The sequence below is a fragment of the Enhydra lutris genome, unplaced genomic scaffold (genome assembly GCF_002288905.1).
Source record: "Enhydra lutris kenyoni isolate GAN:26980312 unplaced genomic scaffold, ASM228890v2 scaffoldscaffold69, whole genome shotgun sequence".
In the NCBI taxonomy this organism is placed as follows: Eukaryota; Metazoa; Chordata; class Mammalia; order Carnivora; family Mustelidae; genus Enhydra; species Enhydra lutris.
The window spans coordinates 6,856,350-6,883,875 of NW_019154153.1; the positions used below are offsets into that span (position 1 = coordinate 6,856,350).

The window sequence follows — 27,526 nt, forward strand, 5'->3', positions numbered from 1 at the left end:
GAGCATGGGGAACGCTCACATCCAAACCAGCTTGCCACGGGGGCAATGCCAGGAGAGACAGTTGTCTCTGGGGAGATTACTGTGGGCCCCGAGGAGGCCAGAATCACCCCAGGTATTCGAGCGGCGTGACTCCGTTCGTCCCCGCCTGGCATGCCTTCAGCCACGGTGTCACCTGAGGCACGCAATCATTTGAAGACTGCGGGGAGCACGCGGCAGAAAGGATACTCACGTCATGGAGAGGGTAGGCAGCCTCATAGATATTGTTTGCTATCAGAGAGTTAATGCCTGTGGAAGGAGGGAAGATGAAAAAGGTAACTGTAGGGCAGGGGTTTCTCAAATTAACCTCTGCCCATCAGGAAACATTATCCCCCACCACCTCCCCAGCTGAGGCTCGCTGTGTGCTCGTCACCCCCAGTCTAGAAGTTTCTGTGGAGCTTTAGTTCTCAGCACAAGAATGATATTTGTATTTCCCAAATACAAAGTTATGGTCCAGGATCAAATGTGCTCTCTAACCTCATGTGCCCCTGTCTTCACGCCCCCTAGACACCATAGACACTCCATCCCCAGCACCACGACTGTCCAGTGATACCACCTGTGTTCAGTGACAGTGCAGGAATGACCCGATAGATTACTGTCATTAGGATCAATAAAATTACGTCAGAGCATCCCACAGCACGTTCTTAGAACTCATTTCTGGTGCCTTCCTGTTCCTTCTAGGAGCAGTGTTTATCCCTGCCCATGGCTGGTCTGCCTGGACCATTAGTTGCCTAAAGTAGGGTGGTGCAGGGCAATGGTTCTCAAAATGTGGTCTGGGGAGCCCTGGGCATCCCCATGACCCCTTTCAGGCAGTTCACAAGGTCAAAACTAATTTTATAATAGCACTAGGACATTATTTGCTTTTTCCCTCCTATTCTTTCCTGAGTACAGAGTGGAGTTTTGTGAAAGGATGGCGTCACCCCCCCGCCCAACAGCTAATGGAGTATGTGCTTATGGAGCCTTGTGTTTTAAAGTTTTCTCAGGGTTAACTTCCAATACAATAAATATTGACTGATATAACCCACCTAATAAACCAAAGTCCTTTGGATACTCTCAATAATTTTTAAAAATGCAAAGGGTTCTTGAGGCCACAAAGTCTGAAAACCACACAAGAGATTCATGTTTTAATCCCAACAATATTTCACACGATGTGCACAGAGCAGACCCTACTGGATATATGCTAACTCCCGTTAACTTCTGCATAGTCACAACAGAGAACCTTCCGCCCAGCACGGAGGCAGTGTTGTTTACTTGTTTCATTCACGGCTTTATTCAGAGACTGTAAAACTGTACGTCCTGACTCAGGGTAGTCTGTCCTGGGTCACCAGTTCCCATATGGGAGACATTATATCCCGCCAACCCCCACTACCATGGTCCCTACCATGCAAGGATGCACATGTAATCACGGAGAGGGAGGAGGAAGGGGGAGCTCCGGAACTCGGTGACTCCCCTTGCCTCAAACACACTTTCTGCCCTGAACCATTCTTTCCAGAGAGACTGCAGACAGTCGTGAGATGAGAAGAAAGCAAATTGGGTTTGGAGGGAAACATGTATCCCATACTAATGCTAAGTAATCTGTATTTGCACAGCTCTGGATAAACGACAAGGACGGATAACAATCTAGACAACATTTTCCACCTCCCCTTCCCAAGCGATACCCCACCCACATACTCAGAGACCACAGAGGCTCTCAAACAACCCGCTCTCCTCAAACCCGGCCCCTCTTCACCTCATTTCTAGGGGCATGGGATGCCAGCAAGACCAGCCATGGGCCCCACGTGGAAGCAGAGGCCCTCGGCAGACTGCAGGGGGCGCTCTCAGAAGGGACCACTCGTCCGGGGAGCTGGGAGCCGCAGCATCGCCTAGGGGCAAGTCCTTTCCCTATTTTAAGTTTCCTCCTTGGCATGAACATATACCATCTGAAATAAAACTGTGGGAGGTGGGGGGCGGGGAGAGCAGGGGGTGGGTAAAGGGAGTGTGGATGGGGGAAGGGTGCCCAGGGGCTGAATGAGTTGCAGATCTGTCTTACTCACAAGACTACAATTTCACTCTGAACATCATTAATCAGTTCAAGATCCGTAACCACAGCAATGCGAAGCCACCCTACAATAACCAAGGGTAGGGGTCCCAAGTCAGGAGAGAGGGGTGGGGGCGGCCCAAAGCTACACAAGGGCTGTCGATGAGGACAGAGGCTGAAGCACCACAGGCGGGGCGAGCTCTAACCCAGACTGTACCCTACTCACTACTCCCCCAATCCCTGCACTCACACCCACGGTAGCCACAGCAGCAGTGTGTACCCTGAAGACAGTTCCCAAACTCCATGGGGGAGAAAGTTAAACAAGTAGGAATTCTTGGTTTTGCGAGGCTCTGAGCACAGTAGCCGAGCACCTGACAGCATAAGCTGACAACCTGAATCCATGGGTCCTGCTGCCAGACCCTCAGAAGGACCGCAGATCACGGGAGGTCTAAAACACTCCGCCTTGCATCTCAAATAAAGCTTCCTGCGTACCACGTGCCTAGAACAGCTCACTTCCCTTGTTGGATGTTGTTTGCCCATTGTTTTGTGTGTCCCCTGAAGGCTCACAAGGTTCCCATTCCCCCCCTCAGTGGTATCTCTCGTGGTAGCTAGTTCACTGCTGGGAACACAGAAGGCATAAAGGCTGATGAGAGCAACCAGCCCCATGGCTAATATTACTGCACTATCTCTTCCCATATATCCCAGGCACCCATCTTCCTCACTCCCCCAATTTTCTATGGCAACCATTGCTGATGAAGAACCTTTAAACTCGGGTTGATTCATCTGTTTCCTAGAGAAGAAGCACAACCAATGGTTCTTGGTCTTGGGGCCAACACAATTCAGGTCCTCAAACCTGAGTTGTCCCAACCCAGATAAGCGGAGCCCCAAAATGCAGTGAGGGAATGTGCCTCTGTCCTCCAGGGTTGGATGCCTCCTTTTTTCCAGACGGCATCATATGGGTGCTCTCAATCAGTGGCTATTGTAGAGGGAGGGAATAGCACATAAAAGGGGGAGGAACAGGGAAGGGGGGAGGAGAGTTGAAAATAACTATTCATCCAAAACTTCACCCAAGAATGGGAATTGCTCTGGCCTCTTGGGTCACCCACAGACTTCAGAAACCAACATCCTACCCCCAAACAAGCATGGAAATCAGTTTGAAAGAAGAAGAAAATAATCAAACTTTTTTTTTTAAATAAGAGTCCCTGCTTTGAAAACTGAAATTCTGAATTTTTTCCTTGCTTTTCAACAAAAATGAGCTAATTGGTTCCATCATATCCCCATCCATCTGGCCATAATGGCAAAGCTTTCTTCTTCAGGATCCCATCTAGTCTTTCGTCTCTGCTCTAGACCCAGGGAGAGAGAAAGACCCGACCTCTCATCCCACTCCCCCAGAAGGGGAGCCAGGAAGAAGGAGAAAGCACAGAGGACACTATCCTTTCCCTCTCCCCACAAAGAGAAGCAGTGTCTCAGCTCAGACATCTCACATCAGTGAGAAACACCTCACTGATCCCTCCGGTCCCTTTAAGTCACTAGATCTTCACACCTCTTGCTCTTAGAACTATAATCCCTTAAAGAAAAGGCTTATGCATCTCCTCTGCCCAGTGCCAACCACAGCTGGTCCCTTTAAGTCACTAGATCTTCACACCTCTTGCTCTTAGAACTATAATCCCTTAAAGAAAAGGCTTATGCATCTCCTCTGCCCAGTGCCAACCACAGCTCCTACACAGCCTGACCTGGCCAGGCCTGGCAACACGGTTCCTTGGCACCCAGAGGATCAGGGTCAAGGAACAGAGCAGGGTGGGCTCAGGGGCCAGGCCCGTACCTGAAAACACACACTCAGAACACAAAACCCAAGGCCTAGCATTTAGCTTCCAAGACATCTCTGGTTTCCCGGACACAAAGGATCGACCAAAGCATGGTTTATGGTCGGCCTCCCAAAGAGAGCCTCATTAAATCTACAAGAGCTGCTGGGTGACAGGGACCACAGCTCTGGTCCCTCCAGGCCAAACTCAAAGGAAACTTTCATCCAGTGGGACAGGTACTTAGAGGAGTGGTAAACTCTTGAAAACCCATTTGGTTTTGATTCCCCCCCAGAACAGGGCCCAGTCCGCCCGGCATTCTGCTTTCATCCCGTGCTCCAGCCGGACGTAAATCTAAACCAGAGGTCCCAGACGGTGCATTTAACAGAGACTATATTTACCCATCACCAAATTGTCTTGACGTGTGCTTAATTACTTAAATGCCTTTAATCCCGAGCCTTTTCTTCTAACAAAATATAAACCAGTTCAGTTGGATGAATGATAAACCAGATGTTTACAACACACAACACGGTCTGGCTTCGGTCAAAATAATTAAGACATCGTCTCCTGAGTGGGGAGGAGAGATGCCCGAAGCATACATTTGTTGAAATGCTCTGACACCGAAGTGTCTATGAAAATGTAGTTCCATCAATCTGTAATTTTCTGTCCATGAAGAGGAAGCAATAACTTCCATACGAAAGAAGTAGAAAAGGTATCTCTTTCCCTCTGACGTGGTCAAGGGGGCTTGGCTTTCTCTCCACAGTGAAGTGCACTTTAAAGGCTTATAGGCAATGATACTGCAATAATGTTGTATGTACTCATCGTGGTGGGCACTGGACAATGTACAGAATCATTGAATCATGATGTTGGACACCTGAAACTAATATAACACTGCATGTTAATTACACTTCCATTTTTAGAAAGGCATCCCATGATAAGGTGAATGTGCAGGACCCTGAGAGTTGATCTTAGATTACATTGACTAATGAGGCATCATGGGGTCAGGCCAAGTTTCACTGGGCCAAGACTGCTCACATACTACCACCACCATGCAGAACCCAAACTCACAGATATATCTGTCTCTGAACACCATATGTGCTATAGTTTGTAATCCCTCACTTCCGGGGTAAATAAAGAGGGAAAGGTTGGGTTACAGAAGAAATACTCCCAATTACAAGTTAGACCATCAGCCAATGCCAATACACCCAGACTTTTTGATGGTCAGTAACCCTTTCTTTGCCTTCTTATGCTTGTTTTTACCCTCCTGCACATCCTTCCACCAAAGTGGTGGGGGGAGGAGAAAGAGAGTCTAAGGGGCCCTACTGCTGGCTAGGACAAAAAGAGACTGAACTAAATGCCCACATGACAAATGTTAGCAAAGTACTAACAACAATCAAGCTCTTCACAGAGACACCTTGGTTATCTTTGTATACTTCAGAAAACCAATGGCCAAATCCCCAGAGGACAGAGCACGCTGCACCATTCTTTCCATTCCCAGATGTCAGTAGGCCAAGAGGGCGGAGGCTGCCTGCCCATAATCAGCTTTATCTAACTTTAAAGTTCCTAAGAACTTTAACTTTAAAACTCTAAGTTTTAACAGGATAGCCTGTTAAAACTGTAGCCCCTGGCGCCCCGCCCCTGCAGATTCTGATCCAGCACATACGGTGTGGGGCCCGGGGAGCCGGGGCTTTCAGAGATGCACCAGGGGACTCAGATACCCACGGAGCACATCACACCTGAGCCATGTCACCAATGGCCACGGGAGAAGGAGCGAGGTAGGAGTGCATCTTTGCTCCCAACCACCCTGGCTAGCAGTCCTGAATCCTCACCTTCCCTTCCACTGTCTACTCCCATGTTCTTTGAGGTCCACAAATATTGTGCAATTCAAGTCCTGGCTATGGCCCGGGGACCTGCTCGCCGTGAATTTATAGGAAATCCAGTCCCTTCTCTCAGCCTAGCTGGTTCTTATGGAAAGGAGACTATGTTGCTCCTTTGAATCCAAATTTGTGAAATGCTGGAGCTGGAATTAGAAGCTTCGAGCACACTGAGGGGTCCTTCTTTATGTTATAAGAGAATAAAGAAATGGGCCCAGAGGGGGGCTGTGACTTGACCTACGGTTCTCAATTTGTTCATCCCGGAGCTGAAATGCCACCTGCTTCTCAGCCTTGTTGGGTGTGTGCCTATCTTCTTTTGGCCCCTTCTAGATACACTCTTTCCCTTCTCTATCTGACATGAATGGGCTCCCTTGCTCTCTGGCTTTCTACTGGGTTTGGCAGGTCAGAGGGAGATGGGACCCTCTGACCTCCTCCTTGAACAGCTTCTTTCCATGGGTCTCCGCTACTCTGCTCTGTCCATCCATGTTCCAGTAACCTCTCTCTCGCCTCACGGATCTACAGCTAGGAAGAGCTTTACTGCTGCTCATTCCAGGCATTCCCAACTCCCTGTCCCCACCTTTGGAAATGGTGTCGCAATATTCCCACCTTAAATTATCCTACTTTGATCATGTCATTTGTTCCCGTTGGGACCGTGATTCTCTGGAGTGGCTCCCATCATGTCTTCTGTCTTATTTGCTCTCCTTGTATGTGTCTCTCTGACCGCACAGCCACGTAGCGCCTTATTACCTCTTCTCAAATGCTAATGTAGCCCCACAAGAGCAGGGATTGCTGTGTGTTGTGTCTAGCTGATTCACTACTCTATCCCTTAGTTCTAGAACAGGAAGGACACATAGTAGGTGCTCAGTAAATACCCACTGAATAAATGAATGGATGTTATACCAGGAAGACCTCAGCTTCCACCTCTCTGGGAAGTCTTTCCCCAAAAGCCTCATCCATTTATTAATTTATTTTATTTTATTAATTAATTTAAAGAGCCAGGATATCTGGGGTTTAAATCTGGCTCTAAATTTCTGATCTTAGGCAGCCTGTTCATCTCTCCGCCCTGAAATTGGCTAACCTCTGCTGACCCTATTCTGTGTGGTGGTTTCAAGGATCACACAAGAAGTGAGTGTAGAAGCGTACTTGTACAATGGGTCCTTATAGTTCTGGTTATAGTCATACCTTATGTGTTCAGAGATCTCTTATCTGCTTATCTCAGTTCTCACTACAGAGAGCCCAGAAGAAAGAAAAAGTACGTAGATCTCAAAAAACCCATTCCCTAATGTTGCGGACCCTCACCACAGCAGAATCCCACAGACCCTCCCTTAGTGCATTTGCTTTCTCTCTCTCTCTTTACCCCAGATTCTCACAAGTTTGTTCTTCTGTCTCCCTGACAGCAAAAGCAAAACAGAAAGAGCAGAATTCAGAGACAGAGGTTATCAGAGTCAGAAATTCAAGATATCAGAGAGTGCAGAGCAAACAACCCTAACAATACTTGGATGATTATTAAGGAAACATTTTAAAAACTTGTATTCTTAATGATGATCCTGAATCATCCAAAAAAAGGTTACATATGCATCTATACAGAGAAGGTACCTTGATCTATCCTATATAAGAAAGCAGGTAATAGTACAAGAGATTTCAGAAAATTTTCTGTATAAAAAGACGTCGCTGAGGACCTCAAGAACTAAACCACTAACCCATATTCCCCTTTCACTTTGGTTCAAGGTCAAATTTGCAGCCCAACTGCAGGAACTACAGGGACTTGTGGTTTGAATATCTGTATTCTATTTTTTTCCCCTAGTTTTGGCATTCTATTTTAATTTGTGTTTTTCCTGGTTCTTATTTCTTAATTTATTTATATTATGCTGTTTTATTGTTTTTCTTGTAAGCCGCCTCAGAAATTTTGTGGAACAAGACGGGAATATAAATAATTCCACACATGCGACTTGCATACAGCCTCATGCTTCGCAAAAGTAGGCACTCAAATATATGTAGTTTCCACAATGAAAAAAAAAAGTGATAATACCGAATAAATGGAAGTATTTCCAAATTATCATTATCTTTCGTATATTTTCCATCTTCGATTCTAATCTTTCTTTATTTTCACTATCTTCTAATTCCCTTCGTAACTTGGTACACTGGCAAAGAGAATAAAGCTTTGTAATCTGGCCGCTATAATGACCATATTAAAGGTAATTCCCGGGCTAAAGAATCAACAAAAATACCTTAGAAAACAATGCCAAGCACTGTTCTCCCTTTTTCTCTTCTTTTTTATGAGGCAACAATCCTCTGGAGGAATCCAACTCAATTCTAGCCATTTGTGTTTCTCTATAAAAACAGAGAGAAGGGCAATAAAATCAAAATTTACCCCATGGCTCAAAGGACCATGTTATCTTGAGGCCTCTGCGTGTCATTACATTCCTTAGTTTTTCTGATCTTCTAAGTAAGATGGTACATTGGCCAAAGATTTTAGAGGGAGCTTGACTTTCCTAGACAGAAGACAAACAACTTAAAAATCAGCCTCAGGGCTCTCTTCCACTGGGAATCAGAGAATTTCAGTCATATGTCCCTTGTTACAAACCCAGTAATGGTTACAAACCCACTGGCAGCTACTGTTGAACTAACACACTATCGGTGGGATTTAGGGCTTCAGTGAGTGGATCTGTGGGGGGGGGGGCACAAACATCAAGTCCATAACAATATGTAACTATTAAAGAGTTTGGATTTTATCTAAGTGAAATGTGGATCTATTTTACCATTTCAAGCAGACCAGTGAAATGATCAGATTTGCATTTTAAAAAGCTCATACAGGCTGTATGTTATGGCATGGGTTAAAAATGGACAGAACTGGGGCTAAGAAGACCTCTTAGTGGCTGGGATAGTAAATTCAGGTAAAAAACAAAATGCAGTTGACGTAGAATAGGTTAATGGCTGTAAACAGTCAAACTGTACCCATTTCAGACATGTTCACAAGATCAACCCAACAATACTCTGTTATTGTTTCTGGCTTGCGAAATGAAGAACCAGAGTTCACTGAAGTTTAGGGTACATGGATGGGAGCTGGGTTGTCCCCCCAACAGGAAATCTGTATTTTTTTGTTTACATTGGGGTTGAGGTTCTTTCAGAGGATCTGCATGAGATATCGAGTCTGTTGTCAGATAATTCTGAGAATCTAGAGAAAAAAAAAAATTATTCATCACTTGTTTACATCGTTCCCATGCATAAAGCACAGAAATCAACAAGGGAATTTTAAAATGTATTGTACAGTGAGTTGCGTACTTCAGGTTTAACTTACATTAGAATGGTACTAAGGAAGAGGCTTTATGATGTGTTAGCCTCAGTTTTCCTTCATTTTACTCATCATTTTATAAGTGCAGGAAAACTGAGGCTAATGGACACCCCAGAGCCTACTAAAACCTAACTGAATTAAATGGAGATAGAACTTGAACTCACTTCTCCATGTTTCTCTGCCAAGGTCCCTGCCAAGATCCTACCTTGGTGTTTATGCTCTCAGGTTCAATATATGTCCACAAAAGGTAGGCTCTCCCTTCTAATTCAAGCTCCTATAAATTGGTGGCCGGATAACTATTGCTTCTATAGTAACAGACTTTAAAGACTCAACCTAATTCCACCCCCGGTTCACAGCATCACAAAGGGAATGGAAATGGGATTTGGAGCAAAGAAACCCAAGCTGTAGACCCAATTCTGATATTGATTCAGTATGTGACCCTGGACAAATCATGTGTCCTCTCTGTCCCCATTTGTAGAATTACTGACATCCCAACTTTCCCCTGAGCTACAAAGTGAATATTAGATCATTTATCTTGATACTCAGACATAAGCACAGAAGTAATTGCTTCCACTTCTGTGTTCCCTCTGCACTCTGGACATCTCTCCATAGTTGTACCTAGCAGATTATCTCATAATTATTTATTTACATGTCTGTCTGCATGGCAAGACTAAGAGCCCCTCAAGGCTAGAAATTAGGTCAAATTCATCTTAGCATCTCCATTTCTATAATATCATTTGATACCTAGAAGATGCTCAATAAATATTTTCTGGATGTCAAAAAAGGAAGAAATTTTGGAAAGCTACTCAACAGCAACAAATCCTTAAGATGTTTGATTTGAGACATCAACAAAAAACTCAGATCTTTAAAGGAAAAAAAAACACAAAACTTTCAGTGTTAAAGCAGAGGGTCCCTAATGGCCTTCCAACAACCCAGAGACCGTCTCAAAATAAACTTCAGTTTTTCAGGATTTTCCAGTTTATTAAAAAAAACAGTTCTGTACTTAATCTTCTCAAAAACTCTGCAAGATAGTGCTATTATCCCCACTTGACATCAAAGAAAACTGAGTTGCAGAGAAGTTGAGCCATTTGTCCACGGACACAATTACCAGCGAGGCATGTTTAATTAACTTACTAAACTGACAGAGTAGAATGTGCAAGGCAGACACTAGCTGCACTGGGGCATCGAAGATGATCCAGGCACACCTCAAGGACTGTTTGGGAGTCTAAGCCATGCACATAGCAATTAGCAAGAAAGACAATGAGTTTGGTGGGAGTGCCAAGGAGAGGGCATTGGGAGAACCTGTGAGACAGCCATGTCTGGTCTGGGGAGGGACATGGGGGAGATGGAGGAAGGACATTCAGGTGAAGGGAACTGTGTGAGTATAAACAGAGAAGATGGTGGTGGTCAGGTCAACGGGAAGAGAAATGGGAGAGAGAGGGAATCCAATAGAAATGGACATTTGTTATATTGATTTTAAGGTTCTGTTGAACATCTCAGTGGAGATATCCATCTGACAGCTGGAAATGTTGGGCTGGAACTGGTGAGAAAAGGGCAAAATAGAAATACATGGTTGCCAGAGGTGCCTGGGTGGCTCAGTCAGTTAAGAGTTTGACTCTTATTTTCGGCTCCGGTCATGATCTCAGGGCCATGGGGTCTATCCCGCAGGATGCTCTGTGCTCAGCAGAGAGTCTGACTGAGATTCTCTCCCTTCCTTCCCCCCTCCCTGCCAAATGCACTTTCTCTCATGCTCTCTCTTTCAAATAAATATATAAATCTTAATTAAAAGAAAAGGGAAATACATGGTTGCTAGTCATCTGTATAGACAGAAAGTAAGGAGGCCATGGGAATATGGAGAAGAAAACATCTAAAATCTGGAAGAAGGAAGAATCTAGAAGAAGGAAGAAGAACCAAAGAAAGTGTGGTCCAGGAGGCAGAAACAGAACGGTAGCAGATTAGCACAGCAGTAGCACCTTCCTGGATATGAACTCTCAGAAGACGGGGGATGGTACAGAAGGTTTGGAAAGATGTAAAAGGCTAAGAAAGATGAAGACTAAGGAAAAGGCCATGAGCTGTGGGAAGTAGGAGGTCACATATGATATCTGAGGGAGCAGATTTGGTCCAGTTGGGGGTGGTATGCAGGATAAAAGGCAGATTAATGGAACTGAGGAGTGAACTGGCCAAGAAGTGAGACAAATTCAAGAATTCTGATAGAAGCCATGAGAAAATACAAAATATACTCTAAGATCACTTGATTCCTCTGGTTGTCCTTGTAACCAAGGACAAATGGCTGCTCCAAGGAAGGGCTCCACTCTGTTCCATGGAATCGAGCTGGGCTAATTAGTTACCTCCCTCATTCATGTCCTGGTCTCATCAGCACCGTGGTCCAGACAAATAACATCACACAGAAGACCTGACTTTTAAAAATTGGAGTGTTACCTGTAATTCAGTAGCAAGATGAATACGTCAAAGCAAACAGTCATACATATAGCGCCCCCTTGAGAAGTTCTGTGCTACACTAAAAGCCCTGTCACTACATAAAACCCATTCTGGTTCCTTCTTCAGTACCATTCTCTTGGTAGTGAGGCATCTTATGAGTCCCCCCACTCAAACTCTCCAATATTAGCCATTATTATCATTAGCAGTGGTATTATTCTTTGGCTTTAGTGACTACATAATTCATTAGATTTGCCTCTCAATGACTTTTGGACTCTGTAACTCAAAGCTGCCTCAAGAACCAAAGATTTGGCACCCCAGAACGTATTCCAAAGGACTTTCTCTCAAAGGTTTCAAAAGCCATTCTGAGTGATGGTAACACCGTTAGAAAGCGCTAGGCCTGCAGAGTGATTCCTGTGGAAAAGCCACGCACTTGTGCTTAAAAGCTCCCATGTTTACCTCAGCCATTATGTGTGTCTTCTGCAAAGTCTGCCAACATCAGTCGGCCTGCCCTCTAGGCCCCCAAATGCTGACATTCCTGCTGCAAAGACTAATATCCTCAAATTTCAAAAACAAACCACCAAGGGAACAGAAACAGCCACATTCTGGTGACCAGAATGCTGAACTCAGGAGCCACACATTCCGACAAACGTGTGGCCTTGGACAAGTCACTCACCCTGTGGGAGGCCACTTCTTTCACACATAAAGGAGGAGGCTGCACTAACTGGCCTCTGATATGCCTTATTTTTTTTTTAATTTATTTATCTCACAGAGAGGGGAGGGGCACAACCAGGGGGAGTGGCAGACAGAGGGAGAGGGAGAAGCAGGCTCCCAGGGAACTTGACCCAGGACCCTGGGATCATGACCAGAGCCGTAGGCAGACGCTTAACTGACTGAGCCACCTAGGCGCCCCTGCCTCACTTCTTAAAAACGAAATAAGTAAGTAACACCTGCCATGTTTGGGTGAGTATGAAAAACTTTCAGAGACTGTGGAGACAGGGATAAAGGTCTGAGAGAAGTTACCACAACCCGAAGAGAACCGTGCCCCCAAGAAATGAGGCACTGCTGCTCCCGGAGAGCAAGCAGGACTTCTGGCCCTAAGCGAAGCAGCCTCCCCTCCTCTGTGGGGGCCGGTTGTTTGTTTTGTTCTTTGCTGCCCAACACCGCCCCCCACAGGGAGCCACTGAAAGGACAGCTCTGGCCCCCTGGGCAGCCCATCACCACCACCAGCCCAGGGGCAGGGGAGGGGGTCCTTACCCATCGTGTTGTTGGCTCGAGAACAGGCTGTGCGCTTTAGGATCTCGTGCACCTAAGACGGACAACAGCAGGGCTGTGAGCGCCATGACCATGCGTGTCACCACACGAGGTTGGGCGGTGGACCAGGCAGCTGGACCCACTTCCAGGGAGGGGGAAGCCAAGCATGTGCCAAGCTCGTGCCTGGCCTGTCAAACCCATTCAGACTTGAGTGCTTTGAGGAAACAAAGAATCTAAGCCCCTCACACACACTCCCCACTTCGCCCCACCCTGAAAAAAATAAAGAAAGGCTATAAATTGACTGCAGTTACAGGAGGTAAAGAAAACACAGCAGGGAGCCCAGACCCACATGCCTCTGGAGGGCCAGGGAGGAAGTGCCTGGGCCAGACTGTCGGGGAAGGGGAAGAAGAGACGGTCTTCTCCACCAGCCCTGATTCCTGCCACGCTGGGGAAAGCACAGGACAAGGAGGCCACCAAATCCAGTTCCAGTGGCTGGCTTCTAGCCAAGGAGTCCTGAGCGAGCTGTCTGTGGACCCTGACGGTCCAAGACCTTCTCTGTAACGGAGCTGACTCACAGAGCTGCTTCAAGAAACCTTGAACCTACTTTGTAAACTAAAAAAGGACCACCTACATCTTGCACATTGTTACTATTATTTCTCTGGTTTTTCTCCGAGTCTTTATCTCGTCTCTCCAGTCAGACACTTCCTCAAGACTCCACGGCTCAGAGCACTTCTGGGGCACAGGGGAGGCCACCAGCTCAATGGCTATGGCATGCCTAAACCAGCTGAACAAAGCCCTGAACATGGGGCTTGCAGGGGACTGTCTGTCACCTGGGAGGGAGGGCTGCTGAGTCCTCCCTGCAGAGGCAACTGGGACCCAGGTAAACCTGTTGGCCCACTGGTGTACTCCAATGGGTCCCAAGCCTGAGCCAGGCTATGATGAGGTGCCAAGCAAGGCAGTCTGCTCTGGAACAAATGGCTGGGGTGCTTAGGAACCCACAGGGAAGGGGCTCGGGATGACATTTATAGATATGAACACAGTCCTCAGACAGAAGTCCAGGGCAGAGTACACCCCAAGACAAAAGTCGAAGGGTCTTTTCTCCCCCTTCTTAACCATGTGGGGTGGACTAGAGAAAGAGAGAAGCTTCTAGAACGAGAGCTGAATGAGAGAAGTGTGTTCCTCCATCATCATTCACACTCCCATCTTCTAGCCACAGACCTAGAGGGAGTGGGAAATAAATAACTTCCAGCAGTATGGGGCCCAGAATATTTAATTCACTTGTAATACTGTGCAGTAATTCAACAGCAATAATAATTAGGAACAGCATTTATATGGCATTGTACTATTTTATAAGTACTCTGTAATTATTTGGTAAACTCCACAACACCCTATAACTCCCCCGCAGACATGAGACCCAAGCCACAGAGAGATTTAAATGGCTTATAATAGCATCAACCAAGAAAATGGGAAGTTTATGCCTTTTTCCATAGGATGATAAAAGAAATCATGTGCCCATTTTAAACCTTCCTAAAGCACAACCCGAAGGGACCTGCGGTGTTTCCTTGCCTAACCTGCAAGCAAAGAGTCGAGGCCATGTTTTCAGTGTGCCTCGGAAATGTTCCGTAGCTTCCTCTAACCACCTGTCCTTTCTTAATCCTTATCACCTTACTGACTTGGAAGTCCTTCTAGAAATCGAACCCTCACTCCTCCTCTGTGGAAACTTAAGTGTTTCCCTAGGAATCAATGGGAACACACTGCCAGGTTCCCACTGTGGCATGAAGAAGTGTGCAACATTCTTCGGGCCCCCTTTTCCTCCTCTGTCCTTAGGCTGAATGCTCTCTAGGCAGAGAGAGAATAAATGGATCAGTGAATGGAGAGAGGCCACAGCTTGAACAGGGGCCACCAGGGCACAGGCCATACACAGGTTTTCATTAGAAGCAATCATCCTGCAGAATTCAAAAACTTGATTTCAAAAGGCAAAAAAAAAAAAAAGTAGAAGAACAGCTACAGGCATGAATCTTGCCTTTCCACTGAATGGGCTGGTGATTAATTTTATTCTTGGACAAACCAGCTAGTTCCAGCATTCCCTACAATATAAATGCATAAGACTCCTCTGAGAGGCAAAGAAACACGGTAGCCCAGCAATGGTCCTCAATCAGATACCAATGATTGGTATAAATTTTTTTTTTAATCCATTGCTTCTTAGAGCCTCAGTTTCCCCAGCTGTAAAGCAAGAGGGGCGGGGAATCACCTGATAGCTGAAAGTTCCTACCAGCTGTAACATTTCCTCTTTTTATGATTCCAAGACAGGCTTAGGTGGAGAATCTTAAAGAGAAGGCACTTCTCTCAACCTGTGGGTAAGGGCAATTGTCTGCTGTGCCTTTCACAAGGAAGACTGGGAAGATCTGGGACAGGCCTCTCAGTTGCTAGGCAACCCCAAGCAAATGACAAGGGAAGGTAGCAGGGAGAGCAGGGGAATGCCAGCCACACTGGGTACTCAGCCTTCCCGTCACTTCCACAGCCCGCCACCCCTGGGTGACCTGTGTACTTACAATGCGGCTACGGGTGGCATTATCAAAGAAGGTGTCCTTGTCCTGGACGTTGTACCTGGAGACACCAAGAAAACAGAAGGTCAACTCATTTCATGACCCTGGTCCTAAGATCACTGTCATTTCAGGCCCAGAGCAAACCTTTGGAAGGCAGCACAACAAGATGTGTAAGACACACATACTTGCACATGCTCATGCATAGTGTTCATCATTCTTCTTGCCCCAGTAATTCTGAGAGCTTATCATAGAAATGAATCCTAGGAAATACAAGTTCAATAGAAGAAAAAAGTCCCATGCGTAAAAATGTTCCTTATGAGGTTACTTATAATAAGGATTATGGACATAAAATGTAATTCTATGATCTATAGGATGGACAATCATGCAGTCACTGAAAATTATAATTAGGGGAAATTCATAAATAGGAAATTTTAGACTGTGACGGAAAGTACTATACTACGAGAAGTTTTAAACATAAAAGTATGTAGAAAGGATTCCAATGTACAAACAAAGATAGTAAAAAATATAACAACCACCAAAGAGTGTAGTTTCCACATGCTGGGATGGTAACTCTTTATTTTTCAAACTTTCATTTAATGTTGTCACCATTGTCAAATCAATTAGCTACCAAACTCCTAACTATGCAAGATATGTGTCAGTTCTAAACTCTAAATTATGACCTTCCACTAAAGGGAACACCTGCCTAGAGCTGAGTGTGCTCCAGGCACTGGGCGCCCAGGTGCCCAGATCATGCTCCCAGCCCCCACCCCTGGAGCCCAGTCAGGTTGAGGGGTGTCTCCTAGCAACAGGTGAAGAAAAGAACATGGTGGTAAGTAGACCACTGCTAGGAAAACTCAGAGGATGGAGAGCATCTTTGGGGTAGGAAGAACAGAAGGTTCTTCCAGATGGAGGTGTTTAGGAATTGGGTTTAAAGGGGCCCAGGCACTGAAAGAACAGGAGATGCATGGGAGAAGGCAGCCCAGATGCCACCGTGGACATGAAGGCAGGCCCATGGAAGGGGAAGCAAGGGAGAAGCACAGAGCAACAAAAAAAAAAAAAAAAAAAAAAAAAAAAAAAACAAAAAAACCAGCAGGCCAGGGCGTCAACATGCTAGTTCCAGTTCAGCCACTTCATGCTGTCTGACCTCGAACAGCCCCCAGGTCTTGGTTCTCTCTAAGAGACAGACAGTTCTATCTGAATGGCCACCTCATGAGGAGAGGTGATATTGTGACTTATAATAAATACATCTTTTGGTCTTCATCCGGGGCCCCTGACTCACAGCTCCCCAAACCCTTGGAATTTCCTGAGCAACAAGAGCAATGGGAGCATCTTTTGTGGCTCCTGTCAGATCCACAAAGGTGAGATGGGTGTCTTGTTATGCATAACAAGCACCCTTCCCCCACAGCTGGGCTTATGTCAATGAGGTGACTTTTGGAAATCTCCTAAAATGGAGAGGGGAGCAGCTGGTTACCAGGGAAACCAGCAGTGACTAGAAGGTTGGAACTTTCAGTCCCATGCCTGATTTCTAGGAAGAGGACGGGGCTGGAGGTTGAATCCATCTCCAATGGCCCATGATTTAATCAATCAAACCTACTTAACGAAGCCTCTGTAAAAACCTGAAAGGAGGGACGCCTGGGTGTCTCAGTAGGTTAAGCACCTCCCTTCGGATCAAGTCATGATCCCAGTGTCCTGGGATTGATTCCTACATCAGGCTCCCTGCTCAGCAGGGAGTCTGCTTCTCCCTCTCCCCCTGCCATTCCCTCTGCTTGTCCTCTCTATCTCTCTCTCTCGCTCACTTGTTCTCTCTCAAGTAAATAAATAAAATCCTTAAAAAAATAATCTGAAAGGAAAGGATCTGGAGAGCTTCCAGGCTGGGGAACCAGAACACTTGCATGTGCCACCATGTTGGGCCCCAAGCTCCACAGGACACAAGCACCTTCTTTCAGAACCTCCCTTTCTGCATCTCTTCACCTGGCTGTTGCTTTGTATCCTTTGTAACAAATCAGGAATCTAGTGAGCAAACCCAGTTTTCTGAAATCTGAGAGCTTCTCTAGCAAATTAATCAAACCCAAAGGGGAGGTCATGGAAAGCTCTGGACTACAGCCGGCCAGTCAGAGGCACAGGGAACAACTTGGACTTACTGTTGGCAACTGAGGTGAGTACATGAGGAGGCAGCTGGGGACACAGAACTCCCGAAGCTTTATCCTCCTTTTCTCTGGTTGATTACAATACGGTGAAACCCTGTTGACTAGGAACTGGGCAGAACAGTTTCCCCACAGAAGGGAAACTGGTATTCGACCATTTTCTCACAGAGTCCCTAGGTTTATGGCTGTGTACTCCACGATTCACCATCCATCATGCCAAAGGACTGAAATGGAAAGTGTCCCCACAAACCACTGGACAAACATGGGGGCGCCGTTGGGGTAGTCTCACTTAGGGAAGGGGATTCGGGAAGCAGATCCAGGGAACACTTAGCCATGAGAGCATACCCCCTCCCCGATCTCCCAGGCACTAGGGCACTCACTGTGGGAGCCCAGGGCATGGAGTGCTGTTTAATTTCCCTCCCCTTCCCTGCCCACATCTCTACCCCCACAGCATCCATACTCACAGGTACATTTTCTCCCTGGAGAACGGGTAGGAGAGGTTTTTCATCTTGTTGTTACTGTGCTCCGGAACTCTGGGCTTCAGGGGTGAGCTCAGCTTCTGCAAAAGTTCGTTGAACTTCTTTGCAATGCTGCCTTCTGATTTGATCTCGTACATCTAGGGAAGGCAAACCACAGGCCTAAAAAGGAGGCCACATCCAACGGAGACCAGAGTGATTCACTCACAACCACAGCTCACAGGGTACTGAACCCCCAGTGGGGGACACTCTGGAAAGAGGAGGAGACTGGCAGAAGCCAGCAGAGCCCTTCTAGCCCCTCCCCACCATGGCTTTTCATAAGAGTGTGGGCACTGGACCCCCTCTCAGTCATTGGTGTGAACGGAGGTAACCAGGACAGAGAAACCAGTGAGGAGGCCAAATTCGCTCCATGACTACATTACACACATCATTACACAGAAGACCTACTATGTGAGTCGCCATACTAAGTGCTCTACACAAATTACCTTCAATGCGCATAGCAACCCAGCTAAGCGAATACTACTACTCTCGCACTATGATGAGTAAATGAAGGCTCAGAAAGGTATGATGGCGTCAAGGAAGGTCACACAGATAGTAACTGAGTGACAGCACGGATCTAACTCATGTCAACCAAACTGAAGTCTGACCTCCACAGCTAGGCCGTGCCCCTGTGTCATCACCCACACCCCTGCTTTTGTGTGTTTCTCTTAGGAAATATCTGATATATGAGTCTGCCCTCAACGTATGAAACCTAACAAGCACCTACCTTAAATCAAGCATAGAGTTAGTACTGAGATAATTATTGGTATCTCTAGTACATAGAGCTCCTTATAATGCATAGGGTGCTTCTGCAGACACTGCAGCCCTTGGCCTTCCTGGTTTACAGATGCAGTCACTGAGACATGGAGGTTGTACTTCTCATGCCACAGCTGTGATGGATCAAAGATGGCCACAAACTTTACATACAAATTTTCCTCTTAAGAGGTGCTGCACTGTTCCCACCCCCTTCAATCTGAGTGGGTTCTGTCACTGCTTAACCAGCACAGCAGAAGGGACACTATGCCAGCTGCATCCTTTCAGAAGATGGGCAGCCCTGCTTTGGTCTGCTTTGGTCTCTGGAAGCCCGGCGCCTCTAGGAGGAAGTCCATGCAGAGGTAAGAGTCATCAGAAAGACAAAGGACCTAGGCTGAGCCCAGCCTTTCAACTCCCCAGCCATGCATTAGGCCTAGGAAGGACATCTTCTTGGACCCTCCTGTCCAGCTAAATTCTACTAAGTGATCCAACTCGCTACCCCATGGAGCAAAAGAATCCCCCGACCCAGCTCTGCTCAAGTTCCTGACCAAAAATGCATGAGAAATAAAAAAGTGACTGTGTTTTCAGCTACTAAGTGTGGGCTAACTTGTCATGCTGTAAAAGGAGACCAGAACAAGAGTAACAGCCAGATCTTCTAGCTTGAGAGCCGATTTTCTTCTCTACCACCATATCCCTCCAGTGGCTTAAATCTAGAGAGGCAGTAAAACAGGGATGAAATCCAAGATCAAGGTAAATGCTACAAAAGTCACACAAAGCATTTAGGAGTTCAAAAAAAGGGGACAGGACATCCAGTTGACAAATCAGAAAAATGTTTCATCCGGGAGCAGCATTTCTGTTGGGCTTTACAGAAAGGTAACTTTCCTTTGTTCCCATTTTGTTCTCTAATAAAACGGTAAGTTGGGGGAGGGGAAGAACGTCCCCAATCTAACAGCTGAAACATAACCGTGGTTTATTTACACTAACAAAATGTTGATGCATTTTAATTTTATTTCAACTACAAAATTAATGCCAGTCTAGTAAACAAACAAACCCAAACCATAAAAGGGTATTAACAAAGTGTGAGCATTTCCCTTTTACTCCCAACGCAATCCCACCCTCCTTTCCAGAGGAAATCTCTATTAACAATTTGAAGTATGTTTCCTCCCCCTTTCCATACACATTCCTTTCTAAACACAACTATGATCATATTTCACACACTGTCCGACCATTTGCCTGTTTCACTTAGCAATACATCACAGATATATTATCTTTCCAGGTCAGTTCACATACAACTACCTTAACGAATGTGTAATACTGCACAGCACATGTGAATGCTAATTGGTTTAGTCATTTCCCTAGTGACGGGCATTTATTTTATTTTCTATACATGCTTTATCTTGTTTGATCACACTCCTATTAACATTACCTGATAAATAGTTTGAATGAGACTGGCAGAGATGCAGGAAAAGACGTTCTAGGCAAACAAAAAGGTAGAAAAGTTTAAGCTGCACTGAAGAGGGGTTTAAATGGCCCAGTTTCTTTGCAGCACGCAGAGAGTGTAAACCAGCTAGTAACCTCTGGAACACTGGAAGCTCCTGGCAAAGTCTGTGTTCTTGACTGCCCTATGCTACTGCTTCATTTGCTAAACCATGAGTTATCATGGGGGAAAAACAGTGTGCTACTTACAGTAATGCCTCTCTTGTCATTAAGATCTTGACCGTCCTGCCAAATCTCTCCTTCATGCACACTGGTCACTGTAATGTAAAGTGGTCACCCCTCGGGAATCCTTGGGCCTAAAGGGATAGGAAGACAGAAAGACGACCCGCTCACGCGTTCCCAGCACACATCTCACAGGTCACCTCCGAAGGCAGGTGCTGACCAGGCACGCGCCCTACACTGAGACTGCACTGTGCTCATTATACCCATCACCATGTGTCTTTCAATGGCATATGCGTGGAAATGGGAGTTTCATAACGGGAGGGAAGCTGATGGACTCTGTCTTCCAGATGCTTTGGGATGACAGACTTGGACCCACTATGGTACTTCTTCTTTGTCCACTTCTCTGCATGTCCACCTCTGCTCTCCTAGTCTGGGAAGCCTTCAACTACTACAATTACTGGTCTCCCCACATCTTCTGCCTAGAGCTACCAAATTTACCAAATAAAAATTCTAAGATGTCCAGTTAAACTTGAATTTCAGATAAACAGTGAACCATTTTTTAGTGTAAGTACAGTCCCATGCAGTATTTGGGCCACATTTAGACTAAAAAAGTATTCACTGTATTCATTGTTTATCTGACATTTCAGTTTAACTAGGCATCCCATATTTTACCTTGCAACCTTACTCTTGTCCACCTCTAATTCACTCTCCACATTGGAGCCAGAGTGATGTTTCTGAAGCAAGAATCTGATCATATCACTTTCCTGTTAAAAAAGCCTTCAACATTTACATTGTTCTAACGATAAAGGGCAAAGTTCTTAACACAGCCCATGTCTTCACACAAAGGTCTTCCTACAGACCCTGTAAGAGTCTCCATGTTTCCCAGCCCCCACAGTCCCTGCTCAGTGCACGCAGCCGCTGGCCCTCTTGAAGTTTTCCCAACATGCTGAGCGCTCAACACTCTTCATCTCCACCCTGCTCCCACCCCAACTCTGTTCACACTTGATGCCTCCCTCAATCGTCACTTCCTAGGGCAAGTCCCTTCTGACTTCCAGACAAGGTCAAGTCCCACCCTCAGGATTTCATGGGCCCAAATGCCTCTCCTTCACTGCACTTACTGCAATTATAATTCCACATTTATTCAAGAGATTATTGGATTAATGTGTGGCTGCCCTACTTAACCATGATTTCCATGAAGGCAGGATACTGTACAAACTTCTGCCTATCTTTGAATGAATGAATCAATGAATGAATGATAAATCAGGGGGAAATCAGCATTGATGATGGCAGTTGCTGCTGCAGAAGGAGCCCAAGCTGGGAATAGAACAGCCATAAGGTAATAGGCCTGACAGAAATAAACCAGACTGGAGAATAAAGCCAGAAGCCCAAAGACTCTGGCTCCCTTCCTGTCCTCACCACCTACAAATGTATTTTGGAGCCCAGCCCCAGCAGAGGTCAGGAATGCCTGTATTCAACTGCTATAGATTAATCATCCAGCAGCTGTCTCAGGGCTTTGTTCTAGCAGAAGGTTAGCTGAGAACCTTCACGCAGCTCTTGACCCTCACCTTGGTGGCTGCTCTGGTAGAGCACACGTGGAAGAACACCTAAGAGGAGTAGGTACATATGGTATGTCTTTAGAGGGGTGAGGCATAGGCCAAGAATAAATGTTCACTGCTTCTTGATGGGAACTCCAGATCGCTGAAAGCAGTATCATCGGTCTCCAGGAAAAATATAACAGGTGTAGAAGGCGAGTCTCACCAGAAACATCAAGGTAATATCTGCTCCATAGCCCTAACCAAGACCCCACACAAACATGCCCAGGCTGAAAGGTCTGACTGACTTATGTTGGAAAGAGATTCCCTAGCCTTCAGGGACTCGTGAGGGATGGAACCAGACACATATCTGCAATAAAACACAAGTGGGTCCCATGGCCCAATGTCATGGACACTAAGCTTATAGGACGAAGGACCTGCTCCCTACCTCCATGCCCGAGCATGCACTGTACCTATTCCTGAAACTTCTTCCCTTCCTTTTCACCTGGACAACTCCTACCTCTCCTTCACCTTCTAGGCTTAAGCATTAATTTTCCCAGAAAAACTTCTGGGAAAGTTGGCCACTTTGAACTAATGGTTGCTGTGGTCTGAATGTCTGTGGCCCCCCTGAATGTCTGGGTTCCCCCCAAATTCATATTTTGAAATCCTCAATGCCCAATGTGATGGTATTAGAAGGTGAGGCCTTTGGGAGGTGACTCGGTCATGAGAGTGGAGCCCCTTTCCACCATGTGAAGACAGAGCGAGGAAGGACAGGCTATGAACCAGAAGTGGGCCCTCACCCGACCACACTTGGCACCCTGGCCTCAGACTTCCAGCCTCCAGGACTGTGAGAAAGAAATTCCTCATTTATAAGCCACCCTGTCTGTGGTATTTCATTACAGCAGCCCCAGTGGGCCAAGAGCATGGTTTTCAGGATACTGGCCATCAGGCAACAAAGTTCCTGGAAAATAGGAAACAAGTGAGACGGCTTCCGGGACGGCTCCAGCTCACTACCTTAAGAAAGGTTCTCGGCCTTGGGGCAGGAAGGGGGGACAAGTAGAGCCCATCGAACCCCTCGGGCTGAGGTGACAGAGCTGTAAGTCTGGGGAGGACAAGGCCACTGGAGGTCACAGGACAGAGCAGCCCAGAAGAGAGAGCTTCCCAAGGAGCCCCAGAGGTCTGCAGAAGGTCCCCTGTGGGTATTTGGCCACATGGATACAAGGGGACTAGCTGGGACTGGAGAAAGAACCATTTAAAAGGATTGAAAATAGCACTCTTCCCATCAGGCAGAATGGAAACTCTCATCATCCACAGGGCACTGGATAGAGTACTCAGGTCAATGCAGCAGTGCGGGATAATTAGGCCCTAGACAGTGCACTGCTCCAGATCCCTTAACAAATCATAAAAGAAAGAACTGGACTAAGTGCCTTGTAAAGTATTGTCCAAGTCTGACATTCTACAGCTTTAAACATTTAATGAAAAAGAAACACTCGTGATGTTTCTATGTTTCAACATTGTAGGCATCTCCTAGATGCCAGGCGCTGAGCTCGGTGGTTGATCTGCCAAGTGCTGGAGAAGCACAAAGAGGGCGATGACCCTTCCAACACACAATGCTCTGTGAAGTGTCCAGCACTTCCACGAGCACGATTTCATTGGGTTCCACGAAAACTCTGCAAGTGTGCTTGCCAAGTAGTGTTAGCGTTGCTATTTTACAGATGGGAAAACTGAGACTCAGAGGGGCAAGGAAATGCCAGAATCAGTGTGGAACCAGGCCTGAAACCGGGTTTCCTAACTCCCCCACCCAGGCTCTTTCCTTCAACCTTTGATCCTTGGAAGGGTTCCATGATCGCCCACAGATGCAGGCTGGGACTCCCTGTCAGTCCCCACCAAACCCAGCAGTCTGGCTCTTCTCCTGGGTCCAGCAGGATCTAGGAAAGGCACCCTGGCCCTCTTTATCATCATGAATATTCTCAGAGGCAGCATCGTTATTACTGTTATTCTTGGACATCAGAGAATTATGAACATCCTCAGAAATGGCGAGACACATGTTAGCCAGCTGTTCCCCATTATGCCCTCCCTGGGTACATGATATGCCTTTCATGTGCTTAAAATCATAAATAATTTTTAAAGTATGTTGCTCTTATTTTTTATTCCAGGGCTCAAATGTGGTTCTCATAAAAGCTCACTTTGGCCTCATTGTCACAGTCTAAGAGGTTTACCGAGATTCCTTCTTTTCTTACTCCTTCCCCCACCCCCACCCCCGTCTCCCTCTGCCTCTCCCCTCCAGAGAGGCACAACACTGTGGTCTGAGGGCTGATTTGTTTCCTTCCTGCATTGGAATCACGTTCCCTCCTGGGATGCAAGGAACCAAGGCTATGGTGATATCTATCATGAATTGATACACAGTACTGTCCCCATTTTACAGATAACGAAACTAAGGTACAGAAAGTTTCACTAACATGCCCAGTGTCGTACAAACATGAAGAGGTCCAATGACCCCAAAGAAGATTTAACAATATGAGCTATAAATAATATAATCTTGATTTTTTTATGAGTCCCTTATCTGTAGTGAGCAAAGAAGACCTTTCCTTACAACTAACAGGAAAAGTCAGTGGGGTGAGCAGAGACCAGGCGTAAAGCTGTGGCCATGTGTGTCTGCTTACACCCCATGACTCAAAAGGTATTACTTCTAATTATCTACCTCTTTTTTTTTTAAGATTTGATTTATTTATTTGACAGAGAGAGAGAGATAGCAAGAGAGAGGGAGCACAAGCACAGGGAGCAGCAGAAGAGGGAGAGGGAGAAGCAGGCTTCCTGCTGACAGGCAGCCCGATGTGGGACTCAGTCCCAGGACCCTGGGATCATGACCTGAGCTGAAGGCAGATGCTTAACCGACTGAGCCACCCAGGTGCCCCATCTGCCACTTTTAATCTATGCTTTCCTTTGTTCCTCTGGTCACTGGATAATTGGGGCCAACTGTTGTTATTTATGACAGCCTGCTCACCTTGAGAGGTAGGGCTGGGATGGAGATTATCATCACAACCCACTCACCGACATTTAACTGCAAAAGGAATAGGCATGCTGAGATGCCAGCGTGGAGCCTGGCACCACAGGCCACCAGCTGCGTGAGGGTGGAAGCCCCTGGACTCAAAAGTTATGAGGAAGAGAAGCTGAAGCTGCCGCAGAATTTGTCACCTCTTCTCGTGCCCCTTGTTGGTACCTGGGGCAGAGAGGCTCACATGTGCACACACACACACACGCATGCATGCGCACTCCGCGTCCGACCTGAGGAGTCCCCCACGTAAGCATTTACCCTTGCCTGTAAGTGTGAAGCTACTCACCAAAGTGCGAACGGCACCAGGAGCCACTAAGATCAGCGGCATCCTAGATCCCACAGGGAGACACTGTGTGACACCGACAACAGGAATTAACGAGTCTCTCCATCCCCACCTGTGCCTACAGGTCCATGTCCTGCCTGAAGCACCACTAAGTGTGGAAAGTGATACACTTACAAAACACGCACGCTCCCGTTGTCTACCTCTGTATTCCTTTATGGTTTTTTACTGTTTTGGTATGTCCTCTACACATGAATGGATGTTTGGTGACCTTAAAAATATGGGCTAAAATCCAAGCTACTTACATGGCTGACAAAGCCCTTCTGAGCCATGCCTCCCGCCTCCCGCTGCGTGCACACTGGCATGCCGGCCTCCTCTCATTTCCCCACACCTGGCGGGCTTTTCTTACCTCTGGACTGGAAGACATGTGCTTCCCTCTCCCGGGAAGGTTCTCACATGCCCTCCCCACCTGGCAAACCCCACCCCAGCCCTCGGGTCTAAGCTCAAATGGCAGCTTCCCTCACTGCACCCCACACCTAAATTAGTTTCCTCTGGCTGTCCCTCTGTCCACCCTGCTTTTTCCTCTGTGGGTGCCTCCCAGCTCATACAGCTCTCTTCTGAATCTTCACCACACCAAGGCCACATGGAGCCAGGACCACTTGTGGACACCACTGATTCACCCACCCTCAGCAGGGTCGTCTCATACCTAGGGATACTCAACAGGTATTCACTGGAAGGATGGATGGACAGGTGGATGGATGGATGGATGGATGGACGGATGGACAGATGGATGGGTGGACAGATATGTGGATGGACAAACAGATGGATGGATGGATGGATGGATGGATGGATGGACGGACAGATGGACGCACGGACGGACAGACATGTGGATGGATGGATAGATGGATGTGTGGATGGACAGATGGATGGATGGATGGACAGATGGATGGATGGATGGATACACAGATGGATGGATGGATGGATGAATGAAAAAAATGTAGCCTTTCAAAAAGGCTAGGAACCCCTCTACACAACTCAGCCCCAAACTAGGTACAGTGAGACTCTTCCCAAATGTTTCTTAGCAACTGACGGAGCAGCTGAAAACCCAGATCAGGGATGTCCACCATGGTCCATGGGCTGCCAGCCCCACCCCTACAGACAGCCTTAAGGCATGGCAGCAGTCCTCCCAAATGCCGTCAGGTGGGCCTTACCGCCCACTTGGCATCAGTCTGCAGCGCTGCCACTGTAGATTACGTGTGGTTTGTGGGAAATGTTCTTTCTTTCATTCTTCCAGGCCCCTTCCAGGCACTGCCTGTACCACAAAACCAAATCCCTGCCTTCACAGAGCTTCCCATACAGTGGGGAGACAATCAAACAAGGACACAAACATGTGATTCAGGGGTGGGCAGCGCCAAGTGTTTGGAAGGAAAAATGATGGAAGAGGGTGGAGAGTGGCAGGGGGCCTGGCCTGTCCAAGCAGGGGACATAGGAGTACAGCCCCCAGAGACGTGAGAGAGTTCTGTGGGTAGTGAGAGAAAGTGTTCCGGGCAGAGGGAAGAGCAATCTGAGATGCCCTGAGGTGGAAATGGGCTTGGCATTCTGGAGGAACAGCAGGAAGGCCAGTGTGGCTAGAGCAGAGAGAGCAAGTAGGGAGTAGTGGGCAATCAGTTTCTGTACCAGAGGTGGCAGACATGGCATCCCTTTCTGGTCCCTGACAGAGACATTGTCATTCCTGGCCCCTGTCTGACCAACAGCCCTTCCTGCCTACAGCAGGAATCACAGAACACCCGCAGGCTGGACCAGGCCCTGGCCATGGGACATACCCGTGGCCCCTGCTGTTCCACCCAGTACCCACCCTCAGGCTTTCATCATGCCATCCTGAGAAATGCTTAGCAACCACCTGGAAGAGGGGGCTCAGGTTGCTGATGTGTACCATTGGCGGATTTCTATGGTCTAAATAATGTCCACAGTGGCCATCTTCAAGGTACCAGTGGTGTTAATAACCAGCCTGCAAAATTCCTGAAAATGTAACCATCGGATCTCAAGAGGTATTAGGAGTCAACATGTCACCAACCCCAGTTCTAACTGGGTAAGAAGAGCCCTCCGTCCATGATCCCCAGGTGCCAGAAGCTGACTGTCCCTGCCTGCTTCTCTGCCTCTCCCTGCCTGCTCACCCTTCCCCATACACCCTCAGGAACAGCCATGGCCAAGCTCAAGGAGTGCCCACCAGGCCCAGTCACTCAGGACAGTCCTGGCATACTCAGCATCTAGTACTACGTCCTGCCATAATCACAAGGCCCCACTTTGGATGGCAAATTCAGTGGTCAGCCTGCC

At 46.9% G+C, this 27,526-nt stretch overlaps 1 protein-coding gene across 1 annotated transcript in view; it reads right to left on the reverse strand.

Annotated features, from left to right (window-relative positions):
* Window positions 1-27,526, reverse strand: part of LOC111159787 (anoctamin 2) — a 329,770-nt gene that overhangs the window by 236,700 nt on the left and 65,544 nt on the right. The window contains exons 4-7 of the mRNA XM_022522388.1: window positions 17,863-18,014; window positions 15,261-15,315; window positions 12,712-12,763; window positions 230-285 (exon numbers count right to left, since the gene is read on the reverse strand). Coding sequence (XP_022378096.1) covers window positions 230-285; window positions 12,712-12,763; window positions 15,261-15,315; window positions 17,863-18,014 — 315 coding nt within the window. The remainder of the gene's footprint in view (window positions 1-229; window positions 286-12,711; window positions 12,764-15,260; window positions 15,316-17,862; window positions 18,015-27,526) is intronic.